Below are 14,741 nucleotides of genomic sequence, written 5' to 3' on the forward strand. Positions count from 1 at the left end.
GGAATTGAAGAGGTGGATTTGCAGTATTATTAGGCCTGAATATTCCAACCATTTGTATGTTGAGAGAGAGAGAGAGAGAGAGAGAGAGAGAGATGATGCACATGGATAGAGAGAATACCCTAATTAAGCAGGATAAAACGATGTGTGAAAGAAGAGGTACAGATGTAGATAGATAAATAAATATATATATAAATTCCATTTGTCAGTTATTCCATTACTGCCTCGTCAAGAGCGTAGAGGCCCTGGACTAGGGTACTCACTGCAGACAAAGGCGGAAGTGACCAGTTACTCATCCTTGAACGGCATTAGGTGAGCAATAAGTCCATCCAAGCCTTAGGTATAATCCCTTTATGAGACATAACCGTTTCAAGCGCCGTAACACACAAGACATCCACGCATCTACTTGGTTTTAGGGTCACCACAGGGCTCAGTGGAGGCTTCCTGGGCTAAAAGGAATCATTTGGTTTGTCATTCAGTGTACAGTCGTGTAAAGAAAACATTACATCAAGCGATGGTATGCTGGCCGCCCTAATCCATGACTAAGATAATTACACACATAAGTAAAATAGATACACATGAAAATAGTCAGATATATGAAAAGACCCACGTAGGCAGACAGACTGACAGACACAGTAACTACTAATCCAGTAACTCTCTCTCTCTCTCTCTCTCTCTCTCTCTCTCTCTCTCTCTATTTCTCCAGAATTATAAAATATTTGAAAAATCTCGACTGCGCAAAACCGGCGGGGGAATTTCAATAAACATTAAAAACCAAATAAATGCAGTACAGATCAGTAAATTGGATGTTAAAACATACGATTCTTTGTATATCGACATTTTTACAGAGTAATGAACCCATTCTTCTGGGTGTAATATACACACGGCTTAAGTCAGAGAAGGAAAATAATATAATACTGTACAGCGAAATAAAACCAGTAATGAAAAACAAACGCTGCTTTAATCTGGGAGACTTTAATAATCTGAATATTGACTGGAAAAATTCCCATGGAGATAAAGAAGGGAACACATTGCTAGAACTAACAGACGATGCCTTTTTAAGTCAGGCAGCGCGTACCCCGACGCGAGGTAACTAAATTCTCTCTTTGCCCTTCCAGCAGACAGGGATCCCATAAATTTATGTGATGTTGGTGAAAATTTTAGCAACAGTGATCATATCTTTAGATTTAAAGATAACATCAATTGTACGAGGTCTGTTCAGGAAGCATCCGACTTTAGACCCTAAAAATATAAATAGCTAACCTGCTGAGCTAGGTCACTATTTCAAAGTAGGCTCACTTCTAACATGACACACGTAGCCCAGCGTTCTTTCCACTGCCTGAAACATTGTACACAGTAGGTTTACGATATCTCCTACAGGTGCTGCATTGCATTCATCATTATCTCTTCTCCCAGATCAGGAACTCTTCAGCGGAGTTTAAGGCTTGGTGAATAAACTACAGTACATTCACACTGAGCCATATCTTGTGAGCAAGGAGCCTGCTGGACCTGTGGGATGTTGTGCTTAGCCAAAAATTCCTGAATTAGTTGGGAAGAATGGGCAGGGGCGTTGTCATGGTGCAGCTTCCAACTTGCTGCTTTCCAAAAGTTTGGTCTCTTCCGTCGAACTGCGTCACAAAGACGACGGATAACGTCGAGGTACTAATGTTTATTCACAGTTTGACCTTCTGGTGCGTATTCGTGATACACAACACCCCGGTAGCCGGGGTAACTTTTTTTTTTTTTTTTTTTTTTTTTCCGAGGCGACTCTACATGCTTCCGTTGCGACGACTGTGCTTTGGTTTATGGGTTGTACTGACACACCCGAGTCTCTTATCCAATGATAACAGTCTTCAGAAAGTCTGGATCGCGATTTGCACACTCCAACGTCTTGAGCAACGTTCATCCGAGAGGAGAGATCATGACGAATGCGATGACTCAGAGGAAACTTAATACAAGTATTTAAAATTCATAAAACAAAATTGATGTTCATATGATGATTTTTTCGAAATACAGAGTGATACTGTGACAAGAAATAATGAGATAAGACTCAAAAGTAAGCTATGCAACAATGAAATAGGGAAGAACTACTTTAATATTCGCGCAGTGAGCAAATGAAATAAGTTACGAGCAGGAGTAGTTAGTGCAAAAAATATTGATACGTTTAAATTTCGGATAGAAAAATAATTTAAGTATATAAGCTATAAATAACCTAGTGTTGTTTATTACCAGGTTGAAGTGATGTTGGCGACTGGAAGACATTTTCTTTAAATAGAAGAACATTTGGTAATTGTGCGAATAATTACGTTTACTTTAGAGATCTGTAGCCTTGATACTATATAGTGCATTGTAGTTCCTCTTCTACCTCTCCTAGGAAATATCCATGCTTATTCTTTCTAACGAGCGTGGAGATCTATTTAATCATTTTCCTGTCTTTAACCAGATGGTGTCGTGGAATGGGGAGAGCTTTCCTCTTTCCTATCCTTTTCTTGCAGATAACCTAGTCATTGGCCACCAGGCCTCCTGTTACCTGTGCTCCCTATGTACTCTCTCTCTCTCTCTCTGACACACAGACACACAGACAAACACAGACACACAGACAAACACAGACACACACACACACACACACACACACACACACACACACACACACACACACACACACACACACACACACACACACACACACACACACACACACACACACACAAAATCCATCAAGTCACGTTTAACTAATATCCCATCATTAGTGCTCACACTGACGGTAATCGCTGTTAATCGCCTCGTTCACTTCACTGACAATGGGGGTCACGGCTCCATATATGGCTGTATTATCCCCTATTAATTTTTAACAAATTTTGGTGATTCAGTTTGTTACTGGTATGGTTTATGGTGTGGAGTTCAGTAATATCTCTTTCTCAGATCCGGCCTCCCTTCATCTGTGTGTGTGTGTGTGTGTGTGTGTGTGTGTGTGTGTGTGTGTGTGTGTGTGTGTGTGTGTGTGTCTATGTCTGTGTCTGTGTGTCTGTGTGTGTGTCTGTGGGTCTGTGTAATAGTCTTTCAGTACAGCTTTCTACTTTCTGATCATAGCAAATCATCATGTTTTATTCAGGTTTTTAAATGGGAATAAAGATTTAGGGGACAGAGAGAGAGAGAGAGAGAGAGAGAGAGAATGTAAGCGCTGTGTTGAAGTTTACCAGTGAAAACCGTAGCACCAGTCAAGCAGTGCAGTACTCCCAAGGTGGATGGAAAGCTGATGACAGGGTGAGCTGGAGCTCCCGTTTCATCAGCCCTTGGGACTAGTTCCTGACTATGTTCCTTTGCTGAACTTTTTCTTTGTTTCAGTAACACAGAGAGTAGACCAGCATGCTCTCCAATACAAGTTTCTCTAACTGTCAACACAAATCTACTTGCACAGGACACACTACACTTCCTTTTCAAAATTCAAAAAAAAAAAAAAAGGCACACAACAACCAGGCCCCTGAGTCCCCAGGGAAGGGGGGGGGGGACCATGGCCCTCATCCGCCCCTTTCGCGGTGACGACTCAATGAGATGCCTGGAACCACTGTCTGACTCACTTCTTCATTCCTGCAACATTCGCGGCCTCTCCTCTAACTTTCTCTCTGCCGAGCACGACCTCTTCCCCTGCAAATCTCACCTTCAATTCCTGACAGAGACTCAGCTGTCTGAGGCAACTGACAGCAAACCCTTTTCTATTTCCTCCTACTTTCTCCTTACTCATTTCAAAGCCAAAGGTGGCTGTTGTGTATTTGTACGCTACGACTTCTCTTGCTCTCGTGTTCCTGAACTTGACTCTTCTGAATTCTCTACTCTCTGGCTTCGGCTTTCCCGTCATTCTCTGACTAAATATATCTGCGCTGTTTACTTATCCCCTATTTCTACTGACTATCAAAAATTCTTCGACTATCTTACTTCTACGATGGAACACATCCTATCCATTTCTCCTTTCTTTGAAATCTCCGTTCTAAGAGATTTCAATGTTCATCACCACCTTTGCCTCTCTTCTCCTTTCACTGATCCACCTGGTGAACTAGCCTGCATCTTTTCTATCCTTAATGACCTAGAGCAGCTTGTACAATACCCTACCCGTATCCCTGACCACCATGCAGAAAGCTCCAACATACCTGACCACTTCCATGCAATTAATCCCTTCTGCTTACACTGTTAATCTTTCTTCTCTGTCGGGCTCCTCCGATCACAACCTATTACCTTAACCTGTCCTATCGCTCCGGTACGGCCTGTGGACCCACCAAAGAAACGTCGACTGTGGCACTTTGGAACTGCAGACTGGGAGGCCCTCAGGCAGTACTTCTTTGATATTCCCTGGAATGATTAAAGTGGGGGGAAAATTATAATAATAATAATGATGATGATAATCATGATCATGATTATGATTATGATGATGAGGGTGATAATGATGAAGGAACATGATGGTGATGTTGGTAATGATGAAGATGATGATGATAATAATGATCAAGGTGACAGTGATGAAGATGAAACCAGAATATGATGATGATGATGATGATGATGACGATGACGATGACGATGATTAAAGGATATAAAACAGGAAAAATGAATCCTAAGAGAGAGAGAGAGAGAGACAGGAAATAAGAGCCCAGTGACATGAACCACAGTCTCTACAGTTGAATCGTACCCAAAAATTTCGACTTGTACAACTAAAAAAAAGAAACAGTGCTTATTATCTTACCTGAAAAGAGTAAATGATCCAATTAATTACCCTGAAGACAACTAAAGATATATGTTAGTTGTTTGGCATTGAAATTTTGTGTTATATTATTTTTGATTAAATAGATGAAGGTAGACGTTTGGGGTGAAAAGTGAGCAGGTGGTACCCTTCACTCACACACACACACACACACACTCCTTGTCTCCGTCTGTCTGTCTGTCTATCTGTCTCTGTCTGTCTGTCTGTCTATCTCTCTCTCTCTCTCTCTCTCTCTCTAGCTAGTCCTCTAGCTAGTCCTCTGAACTTCTCCATCCTATGTTAAAAATCCAATTTAACCTTTTGAGCGACGCCTTCACGTGGTGGCACTGATATAACTGGGCAGTGGAGCTGCCTGGTTATACACACGTTCCACAACTCCCTCCCTATCCCCCGAAAGGACGATGGTGGACTGCATGAGGAGGACATCTTGAGCCTGCAGTCCACTGGGTTCACGTTTATATGAGCCTGGGGTTACTACTACTACTACTACTACTACTGCCACTACTACTACTACTACTACTTCTACCACCACCACTACTATTACTACTACTACCACTACTACTAGTCTTTTTACTCTAACTTGCTCCAGAATTTCGTCCTTTTGTAGCTTATTTCACGTAGCTCAGTGACAGCATAGGACATTACTGTGTTTCTACATCCTTTCCACAGCACTTCTTCGTGACTAGCATCATATTCTAGTGTTAATCTATTGTTACCACTCTGTTTTTAAGATTAAGAGATGACATTCTGTAGGCCAGATTATAGCGGTAGTGGTAGTAGTAACCCCAGGCTCATGTGAACGTGAACCCAGTGGACTGCAGGCTGAAGTTACCCTCCTCCTGCAGTCCACCATCCTCCTTTCTGGGGATAGGGAGGGACCTGAGGGACGTTTGTATAACCAGGCAGCTCCACCTGCCAGTTATATCAGTGCCACCACGTGAAGGCGCCCCTCTCCAGTTAAAACAAAAGGAGTATAACATTAAAAACAGGGCATTGTGTTAAATATATTAGTGAGGAAGGAAGAACAGGCTTGGAATATATATATGGAGGGATGGAGTGGAGAGGTATATGAGAGAGGGCTGTGTGAGCTGGGAGCAGGGCAGTGAAATGGCGGGGGACAGGGCGACATGGAGGCCATCTGCTTGTGGCCACCCCTTAGGGGATTAAGGCGTCTGGCAATAGATAGATAGATTTGTGTGGTAAAGGGGAACTTCATAGTGTGTGTGTGTGTGTGTGTGTGTGTGTGTGTGTGTGTGTGTGTGTGTGTGTGTGTGTGTGTGTGTGTGTGTGTGTGTGTGTGTGTGTGTGTGTATTAGCAAAACAAAAAACTTCACCCCTTTATTTCCACTTTCAATTTCAACTTTACCAACGATTCTGGTGATCACAGAAATCATTAACATCCTCTATTAACTCAATCATCAACTCTAGTGTTTTATAGTTTAATGTAGGATCACCAGCAGACTGTCTCAAGATAGGGAGAAGTCTAGAAGAATTTGTCAAGTAAGTTATAGAGGCCTGGGAGAGCTAAAAGTTTGGACAAATGTGGGTTAATATTTTCGTGTCTCTCTGTGGTTTCCTTTCTTGGTTACTTCCACTTCAATTATGGGAGAGGAATATAGAGTTTGAGTGATGATGAGGGGGTGTTAATGATGATGATGATGGGGAGGGGGAGGAAGAGGAGACAACATGGAGGAGGAGGGGGGAAGGAGGAGGAGGAAGAAGGGGAGGAATATGAAGATGAAATTTAGATGATGATGATGATCATGATAATGATGATTATGAGGAGGAGGAGGAGGAGGAGAACAAGAAGAAGAGGAAGAAGAAGAAGAAGAAGAAGAGGAGGATTATGAAGATGAAAAGTAGTTGATGATGATGATGAGGAGGAGGAGGGGGAGGAGGAGGAAGAAGAAGAAGAAGAGGAGGAGGAGAAGAAGGAGGAGGAGGAAGGAGAAGAGGAGAACGAAAGGGAAGAAGAGGAGGAGGAATATGAAGAAAATTAAATTATGATGATAATGATGAAGATAATAATGATTCTTTTCCAAATAACCCTCGAAGGTGAAGAAGACACAGAATAAGTGCACACATTTTTATTGCATTTTTCCATAAATTATAATATACAAACAATTATTGCAAAAGGAAAAAGATCCATCAAAGACTTATGGCACAAAATATAAATCTGCATATGAGGCTAAAAATATTCTAAAATGTAATGCTTAAGCCGCGTGGGCAATATTATACATGTAGTAGTAGTAGTAGTAGTAGTAGTAGTAGTAGTAGTAGTAGTAGTAGTAGCAGTAGTAGTAGTAGTAGTAGTAGTGGTAGTAGTAGTAACCCTAGCTCATATAAATGTGAACCCAGTGGATTGCAGGCTGAAATTTCTCCTCTCCTGCAGTCCACCGTCCAATTTTCTGGTGGATGGGGAGGGAGCTGAGGGGCTTTTGTATAACCAGGCAGCTCCACCGCCCAGCTATATCAGTGCCACCCCATGAAGGCGTCCCGCCCCAGCACCTGTCGTATAACATATAGATTCTAGCGTTAGATTAGCCTTTCAGTACGACAACATCTTTATATATTACTCTTTGCTACTTCCAGAAACTTTTTTTCACTGAGAGAGACTGGAGGAGGTCAGAGAGATGCTTCAGAGAGACGTTTCGAGCGGGTGGGGTTCAAAGAGACTCTTCAGAGAGACGTTTCGAGCTGGTGGGGTTCAAATAGATGCTTCAGAGAGATATTTCGAACTTTTGAGGTTTAGATTTCGAATTTAGGATAGACATTTGAACTAAAGTAGACCAGAGAGATGTCTGAGAAAGACTTTTTTGGAATTTTGAGGTTCAGATATCGAATTTCGTGAGGGTGTTCGAACTGGGTGGGGTCGGATGTAAGCTTATCAAATTCCTTCTACAAGAGAGAGATTTCTTGGATTGGGTAAGCCTTCTTGAGGTAGCAAAGTGAATTACAGCAAGACATGATCGTAGAATAAGGCCATCACTCTTCACCAATCCATATATTTCTCCATACACTTTGAAGATAACTAGCGCCTAGGGTCACTGAAAGGTGTGGGAAAATACTGAGAGGGAAGAGAGCATGGAGGATACACTACAACAGGTCATCTTTCACTCATACTATCAGTCTTCCTCAGTGTCTAGGCAGGAGCTATCTCTGTTATATTTCGAAGTATGTCGCCTATTACTTACAAACAACAAAATATTAAGCAGGAAATATGTTGCTCATTTCAGGCAAGAGTTTAAATAGACAACACTGATTTAGGGATTAAGTTGAAAATATATACAATTATCCCTTTGACCAAATGCATATAGAATAAAAAAAATGAGAAATGGGAATAGGCTGACATCTGACGAGAAAATTTTGAATATATTATTAGACAAAAACAAAAATCTCCTGAATGGTGAGTATTTATATTATATAACCCTTTTCCTTAACAAATTTTGGCCCCCAATTTTTAAGGCATCAAAATAGACCATCTCAAGACAAAATTTTAAGTGTATTGCTTAGATCTGAACTAGAAATTTTAAGCAGTCAAAGGAATATCTTTTTAGGGCATAAATTTAAGGAGCTCTTTAGGTAAATTACTCAATCGTGAAGTAGGCTACCATTATGAATATAATTTTTTTTTTAAAGGAGTTAAACGTGTTCTAATATTAATGAGAGAACAGACAGCCAAATAAATAAATAAATAAATGATGTTAAGGCAGAATATTGAATAATATCCGTGAGTTTGATAGTAAAAAAAAAAGGAGGAAAAAAAATGAGTACTGTATTAAAATCAGAATAAAACTATCAGATTGCAAATTTTGAAAGAATACAGGCTATAAGTAAAAACTGTATATATAAATTTAAAAAACATATTCAAACCAAATTAAAATATATTACGTAAATTAGGCCTGAAATAATTATATTTATGGGGAAAAACCGTCTACTCTATATATCCTGGTGGTTTGAGCTAGGGAGACGTGTAGGACTTTCCTCTTGCTCTCCAGACGATTTTATGCAGCTGGGGAGAGAGAGGTGGAGCTGGGGGATTAGATAAAGCCTTCCTCAACCCCCTCGAATACACCAAGTCCATCCAAACCTGAATAAAATAGTCTGATGGCAGCTGGAAGTGAACTTCGAAAAAATATTCCTACTGATGGAGTAAGTAGAAAAACAGTTTTTCGCCCCTGAAGGCATCTGAAGTAAAAAAACCAAAAAATCGTCTTCCCACTGAGAGGTTCATAGAGACGATTTTCCTCTTTACAGCGCTGTAAAAAAGCATCTGAAGTCAGCCCAGATGGCAGTGAAAGGCTAAGGGTTTTATTCTTGCTGTTCAGACGGTTTTCTTCAGGTCTGAAGGGGGGTTCAATCAAGGGCAGTATTCTCGGTTAAGGAAGCTCCTAACACCTTTTCCTAAGCGACTTATTTTGTGTATTATATCTTACTGCTCCTATCCCGTGGTCCATAAACCCTTCCAATATCGCCATACTCTGCATGGATAACGTAAGCTAAAGGATAATACCCAGCCATATCCAAAAAAAAATGGAATCACTAAGGAAGAGGGGGGTTAGGAAGCTTCCTTATGAGTCCAAGGTTCGTATTCTCGGCAGTTACACTGACAGCTTAACACCTCTTCCTCACAGGAATTTATTTTTAGAATTACTTAAGTAACAGGAAAGCAAGGTGCTAATCAGCAAAATAAATCGCATAGTAACAGGTGTTAGGGAGTACCTTACTGCCGACCGGGAAGGCAGCCCAAGCACTCCCTTAACCCCTTCAGCCCGAGAATAACCGTCTGAAAATCGCATAAATGTGAAGAAATCCAACACAAGTGAAATTAATTAGTATCTTACCTGACTAGTGTGTACAACTGGCACCTACCTGTAAATAATTATATATATTTTATTGACATTATTTATAAAGAAATTTATATATACATCTATGAGGGCAATAATTTATATAGATTGTACTATTAAAAGCTGGGAGTTTGGTATAGCCCGTTAGTTATTACCGTTACCGTTACCGTTGATTGCACCGTTACCGTTGATTGCACCGTTACCGTTGATTGCACTGTTACCGTTGATTGCACCGTTACCGTTGATTGCACCGTTACCGTTGATTGCACCGTTACCGTTGATTGCACTGTTACCGTTGATTGCTCTGTTGCCGTTGATTACTCGATTACCGTTACCGTTTGCGTAGCCATTACCGTTTATTACTCCGTTACCGCTGATTGCACCGTTGCCATTTGTATACCCATTTGTGTAGCCGTTGCCAATGACTGCGCCATAACCGTTGATTGCCCCGTTACCGTTGATTGCACCATTACCGTTGCCGTTGGTGTAGCCGTTTCCGTTGCCATTACCGTTGATTAGGCCGTTTCCGTTGACATTGTTGCTGTTGATTACTCCGTTACCTCTGCGACGCCCGTTACTGTAACCATTACCGTTGATACCGTTACCATTCACACCATTACCATAGCCATTTCCGTTGACACCGTTACCATTGATACTGTTACCGTTGATCCCGTTACCATTAATACCGTTGATACCGTTACCATTTACACCATTACCAAAAACATTACCGTTGATACCGTTACCATTCACACCATTTCCATAACCGTTACCATTGATACCGTTACCATAGATGCCGATACCGTTGACACCGTTACCGTTGATACCGTTACCGTTGACACCGTTGCCGCTGACGAGTCCAATATTGGCGTTGAGACCATAGAAACTGGGAGCGGTGGCACAGTCGAAGTTGTACCACCAGTCACACACAAAGTACTGTTGGTTGAAAACAGTACCGTTGGGACAAAGAAAGGAATCCATACGTCCATCAGCTTGGCAGATGTGGAAGACCTGTGGAGATAGTAGTAGTAGTAGTAGTAGTAGTAGTAGTGGTGGTGGTGGTGGTGGTGTGGTGGTAGTAGTAATAGTGTGGAAAACCTGTGGAAATAGTGTAGTAGTAGTATTAGTAGTAGTAATGTGTAAGGCCTGTGAAAATACTGTAGTAGTAGTAGTGGTAGTAGTAGTAGTAGTAGTGTGGAAGACCTGTGGAAATATTGTAGTAGTAGTAGTAGCTACGGTTGTGATGGTGGTGGTGGTGGTGGTGGCAATAGTAGTAGTAGTAGTAGTAGTAGTAGTAGAAATATAAACGTACTAGTAGTAGTAGTAATGGTAGGAGGAAGAGGAGAAGGAGGAGAAGAGGGGGGAGGAGGAGATAAAGAAGAACAAGAACAAGAAATAGGCCTAGTAGTAACAGCAGAATTAGAGGCAGTAGTAGTAGTATAGAAGAAGATGAAGAAGAAGAAAGAGGAAGAGGAGGAGGAAGAAGAGAAGAAGAAAGAGGAGAAGTAGTAATAGTGGCAGAATGGAAGTGGTAGTGGAAGAAGAAAAAGAAGTATTAGTAGTAGCAGAAATCGGTAAGGAAGAAGCCCCAGTCATCACCTTCGGCATACCGGAAGATGGCATTAAAAGGTAATAAGGTAGGTCAGGGAGATCGACCGTACTGTTTAGAAATCAAGGTTGAAGATGCAAGAGATATATACGTGTCATGACTGCGAACTCTCTGCCTGATTTTAAAGTTAATGTAATTCGTGGATGAGAGGCAGATTTCACCAAAGGGAGGCTGATTTATGGCCAAAGTGAGAGAGAGGGGCATGTTTTTCAGTACTCTAGCTCATTTCTTTCAATTTTCAATGCCCAAGGACTGAAGGCTATATTGCAAAGCTTTTTATCTTGTGATGTACTTGTAGATTTCACCAGAAAGAGCATTGTCTGGTCAAAGTGAGGGAGAATGGAATGTCTTTAAGTAAGCTAGCTCACTTCCTTCACATTCCAATGCACAAGGACTTCAGAATGTATTGGACAGTAGTATTGGTGTAATGTTTGGGGTCATTTTGAACTCAGACGGAACTGGACATGAGGCAGTTTTTGGTGTCTTCATCTCCTCAAAATCTGTCCTTTGAGAGGCAAAGATGCTAATAACTCATAAGAAGCAGATTTCCATTTGAAAGCAAGCTCCTCTAACCACAACGTATAGGAGTGAAACCTGCTAATTTTTACCCCAATGATGAGGAGCAAACGTCCTACATCACAGATTGTTATTAAAATTTGTTGATATTTTTACTTTCCTTCTCGTGATAACTTATTATAGCCTAGCCTACCCTGGGTGTAATATCAGCTTGGTATTCATGGACCTGTGTATTGGGGTAGCTAACCCCATGGTGTACTAGAAGGAACTGGCTAAATATACACACCCTAGACAATAAGCATAATAGTGTGCCCTCATGCTACACCCAGATTGCAGGGGATTGTTGGTGTAGGAAAATTGGAAATAGTGTCCCGGGAGAGGTGTATCGGCGCTCCTATACCCAGTGTAGTGAAAAGCCTAGCTAAGTACCATGAAGAACTCCCATAAGTATATAGTACCATGAATAAGTGCATAATGAGTATCGTGAAGGGGTCTAGCCTAAGATACTACCATGAAAAAGCCTTAGTACCGTGAAGGAATGCACAGATGGATCGCATGAAGGGACTAACATCAATAACTACCATGGAGACCTCCCATGATATAGTACCATGAAGGAGTGTAAAAAGGAATGAGACAGTATATACAATGGTAAAAGCTGCATTCATCCTTACATGACAGACATGGTTGCAGTGTCTGGGAAGGTGAAATGTAAGTGAAGTAAAGGACTGAGTAACTATTATAGTGGATGCGAGGGGTACGTACTGTGACAGATTTCGTTCCCCATCTTCCTCAGCTATTTATTTAGCCTCTTGTTGCTATCTGAGCCTTCATGGGCATCAATAGTAGATCTTAAAACCTCCATTAGTAATGTATGAGGGAAGAATTCTTAATGAAGCATGACATGAAGCCTGAAGTAGGATGTGAAGGTAGGAGTAGAGTACTGTGTGTTGGAGCAGGTGAACCCGGTGGACTGCAGGACTGTACTATGATACACTTGAAGACTTACACAGTAGATACAGTGCCAGGACATAATATCTCACGAGTATTTTTCACCTGACATCCGGCATCGTATGGTATAATTACTGATAAAGGCGTGCTGCAGTGAAAAGACTTAACTGTCATGAAGACCTAAGAGTGTTGATACAGTGCCAGGACTTACACAGTAGATACGGTGCCATCCAGTTTCCAGGGCGGCGTCAACATAACTCCCGGGTACCTGTGTGTTGGAGCAGAGTAAACCCGGTAGACTGCCAGGACTGTACTATGACACCTGAAGAGGACTTACACAGTAGATACGGTGCCACAAAACAGTAAATCACCGTAACTTCTCACCTGACATCCAGCTTCCGGGGTGGCGTCGGCATAATATCCGGGCACCTGTGTGTTAGCGCAGGTGAAGCCGGTCAGCGGGACGGAGGCGAGGATGGGGATAGTCCACGCCTGCAACGCCGCCACGCCCCGATGGCAGAGCTCAACGCGGTGATGGGCAAGTCCACGAAGCCGTTGATCCCATTACCGTTGATGCCGTTGATTCCGTTGATACCGTTACCATTGAAAGTACCATTGATCCTGTTGATGCTGTTACCTTTGTGACCGTTTGTGAAGCCATTACCGATGCTTGTTCTACCGTTACCGTTGATGGCACCGTTTCCGTTAGCGTACCAATTACCGTTGATGGCACCGTTTCCCGTTAGTGTACCCATTACCGTTGATTGCTCCATTGCCATTGATGACACCACGTTGCCATTACCGTTGACAGCTCTGTTGCCGTCAGAGTAACCATTACCATACACAGCTCCATTACCGTTGATTGCACCGTTACCATTGATTGCTCCATTGCCATTACCGTTGATAACTCCGTTACCGTTGGTGTAGCCATTACCTTTACCGTTGATGAGTCCGTTACCGTTGGATTGCTCCATTACCGTTGATTGCTCCGTTACCGTTGACTGCACCATTACCGTTGATTACTCCGTTTCCGTTACCAATACCGTAAAAAATAACCGTTACCGTTACCGTTGATTGCCCCGTTACCGTTGATTGCCCCGTTACCGTTGATTGCTCCCGTTACCGTTGATTACACCATTGCCGTTCATGTTCAAGTATAGCCGTTACCACTGATTACTCCGTTACCGTTAACTGCACCATTACCGTTGATTACTCCGTTTCCGTTACCAATACCGTAAAAATAACCGTTACCGTTACCGTTGATTTGCTCCATTACCATTGATGTGCTCCGTTTCCGTTACCAATGCTGCTAGAATTAAGCCGTTACACGTTAATTACTCCATTACCGTTGCCGTTGATTATACCGTTTCCGTTGCCGTTAAGTATATGGCCAAATTACCGTTGATTACACCGTTACCGTTGCCGTTAGTATAGCCGTTACCGTTGATTACACCGTTACCGTTGCCGTTAGTATAGCCGTTACCGTTGATTACACCGTTACCGTTGATTACTCCGTTACCATTACCGTTGATTGCTCCGTTACCAATGGTTGCTCCATTACCGTTAAAGCCACTGCCGTTTGCGCCATAACCATTAACAGCACCGTTGCCATTTCCGTTGATCTCGTTGATTCCGTTGCCATTTCCGTTGATTCCGTTACCGTTGCTTGGCGGTAGGTAGGTATTCTGAGCCAGACACGCTCCCAACAGGGCTGAGAGAGAGAGAGAGAGAGAGAGAGAGAGAGAGAGAGAGAGAGAGAGAAAACAACAGAGCTAAATATACGCAAAATATAAAAAAAAAAATAATAACAATAATAAAAATAATAGTAGTAGTAGTAATAATAATAGTAGTAGTAGTAGTAGTAGTAGTAATAGTAATAGTAGTAGTAGTAGTAGTAGTAATAATAGTAGTAGTAGTAGTAGTAGTAATAGTAGTAGTAGTAGTAGTAGTAGTAGTAGTAATAGTAGTAGTAGTAGTAGTAGTAGTAATAATAGTAGTAGTAGTAGTAGTAGTAGTAGTAGTCAATCAATCAATCAATCGTCTTTATTTCGTATCTCGTGATACATAAAATATAATACAT

General features: G+C 41.7%; 1 protein-coding gene across 1 annotated transcript in view; it reads right to left on the minus strand.

The window, feature by feature from the left end:
* Positions 1-1,135: 1,135 nt before the first annotated feature.
* Positions 1,136-14,741, minus strand: part of LOC145408747 (uncharacterized) — a 58,881-nt gene continuing 45,275 nt past the window's right edge. The window contains exons 6-11 of the mRNA XM_080279403.1: positions 14,061-14,326; positions 13,154-13,595; positions 12,873-12,929; positions 11,907-12,000; positions 9,831-10,524; positions 1,136-1,239 (exon numbers count right to left, since the gene is read on the minus strand). Coding sequence (XP_080135529.1) covers positions 1,136-1,239; positions 9,831-10,524; positions 11,907-12,000; positions 12,873-12,929; positions 13,154-13,595; positions 14,061-14,326 — 1,657 coding nt within the window. The remainder of the gene's footprint in view (positions 1,240-9,830; positions 10,525-11,906; positions 12,001-12,872; positions 12,930-13,153; positions 13,596-14,060; positions 14,327-14,741) is intronic.

This window comes from Coenobita brevimanus, chromosome 78 (assembly GCF_032717465.1).
Source record: "Coenobita brevimanus isolate Jiangsu-jjx chromosome 78, ASM3271746v2, whole genome shotgun sequence".
Lineage (NCBI taxonomy): Eukaryota > Metazoa > Arthropoda > Malacostraca > Decapoda > Coenobitidae > Coenobita > Coenobita brevimanus.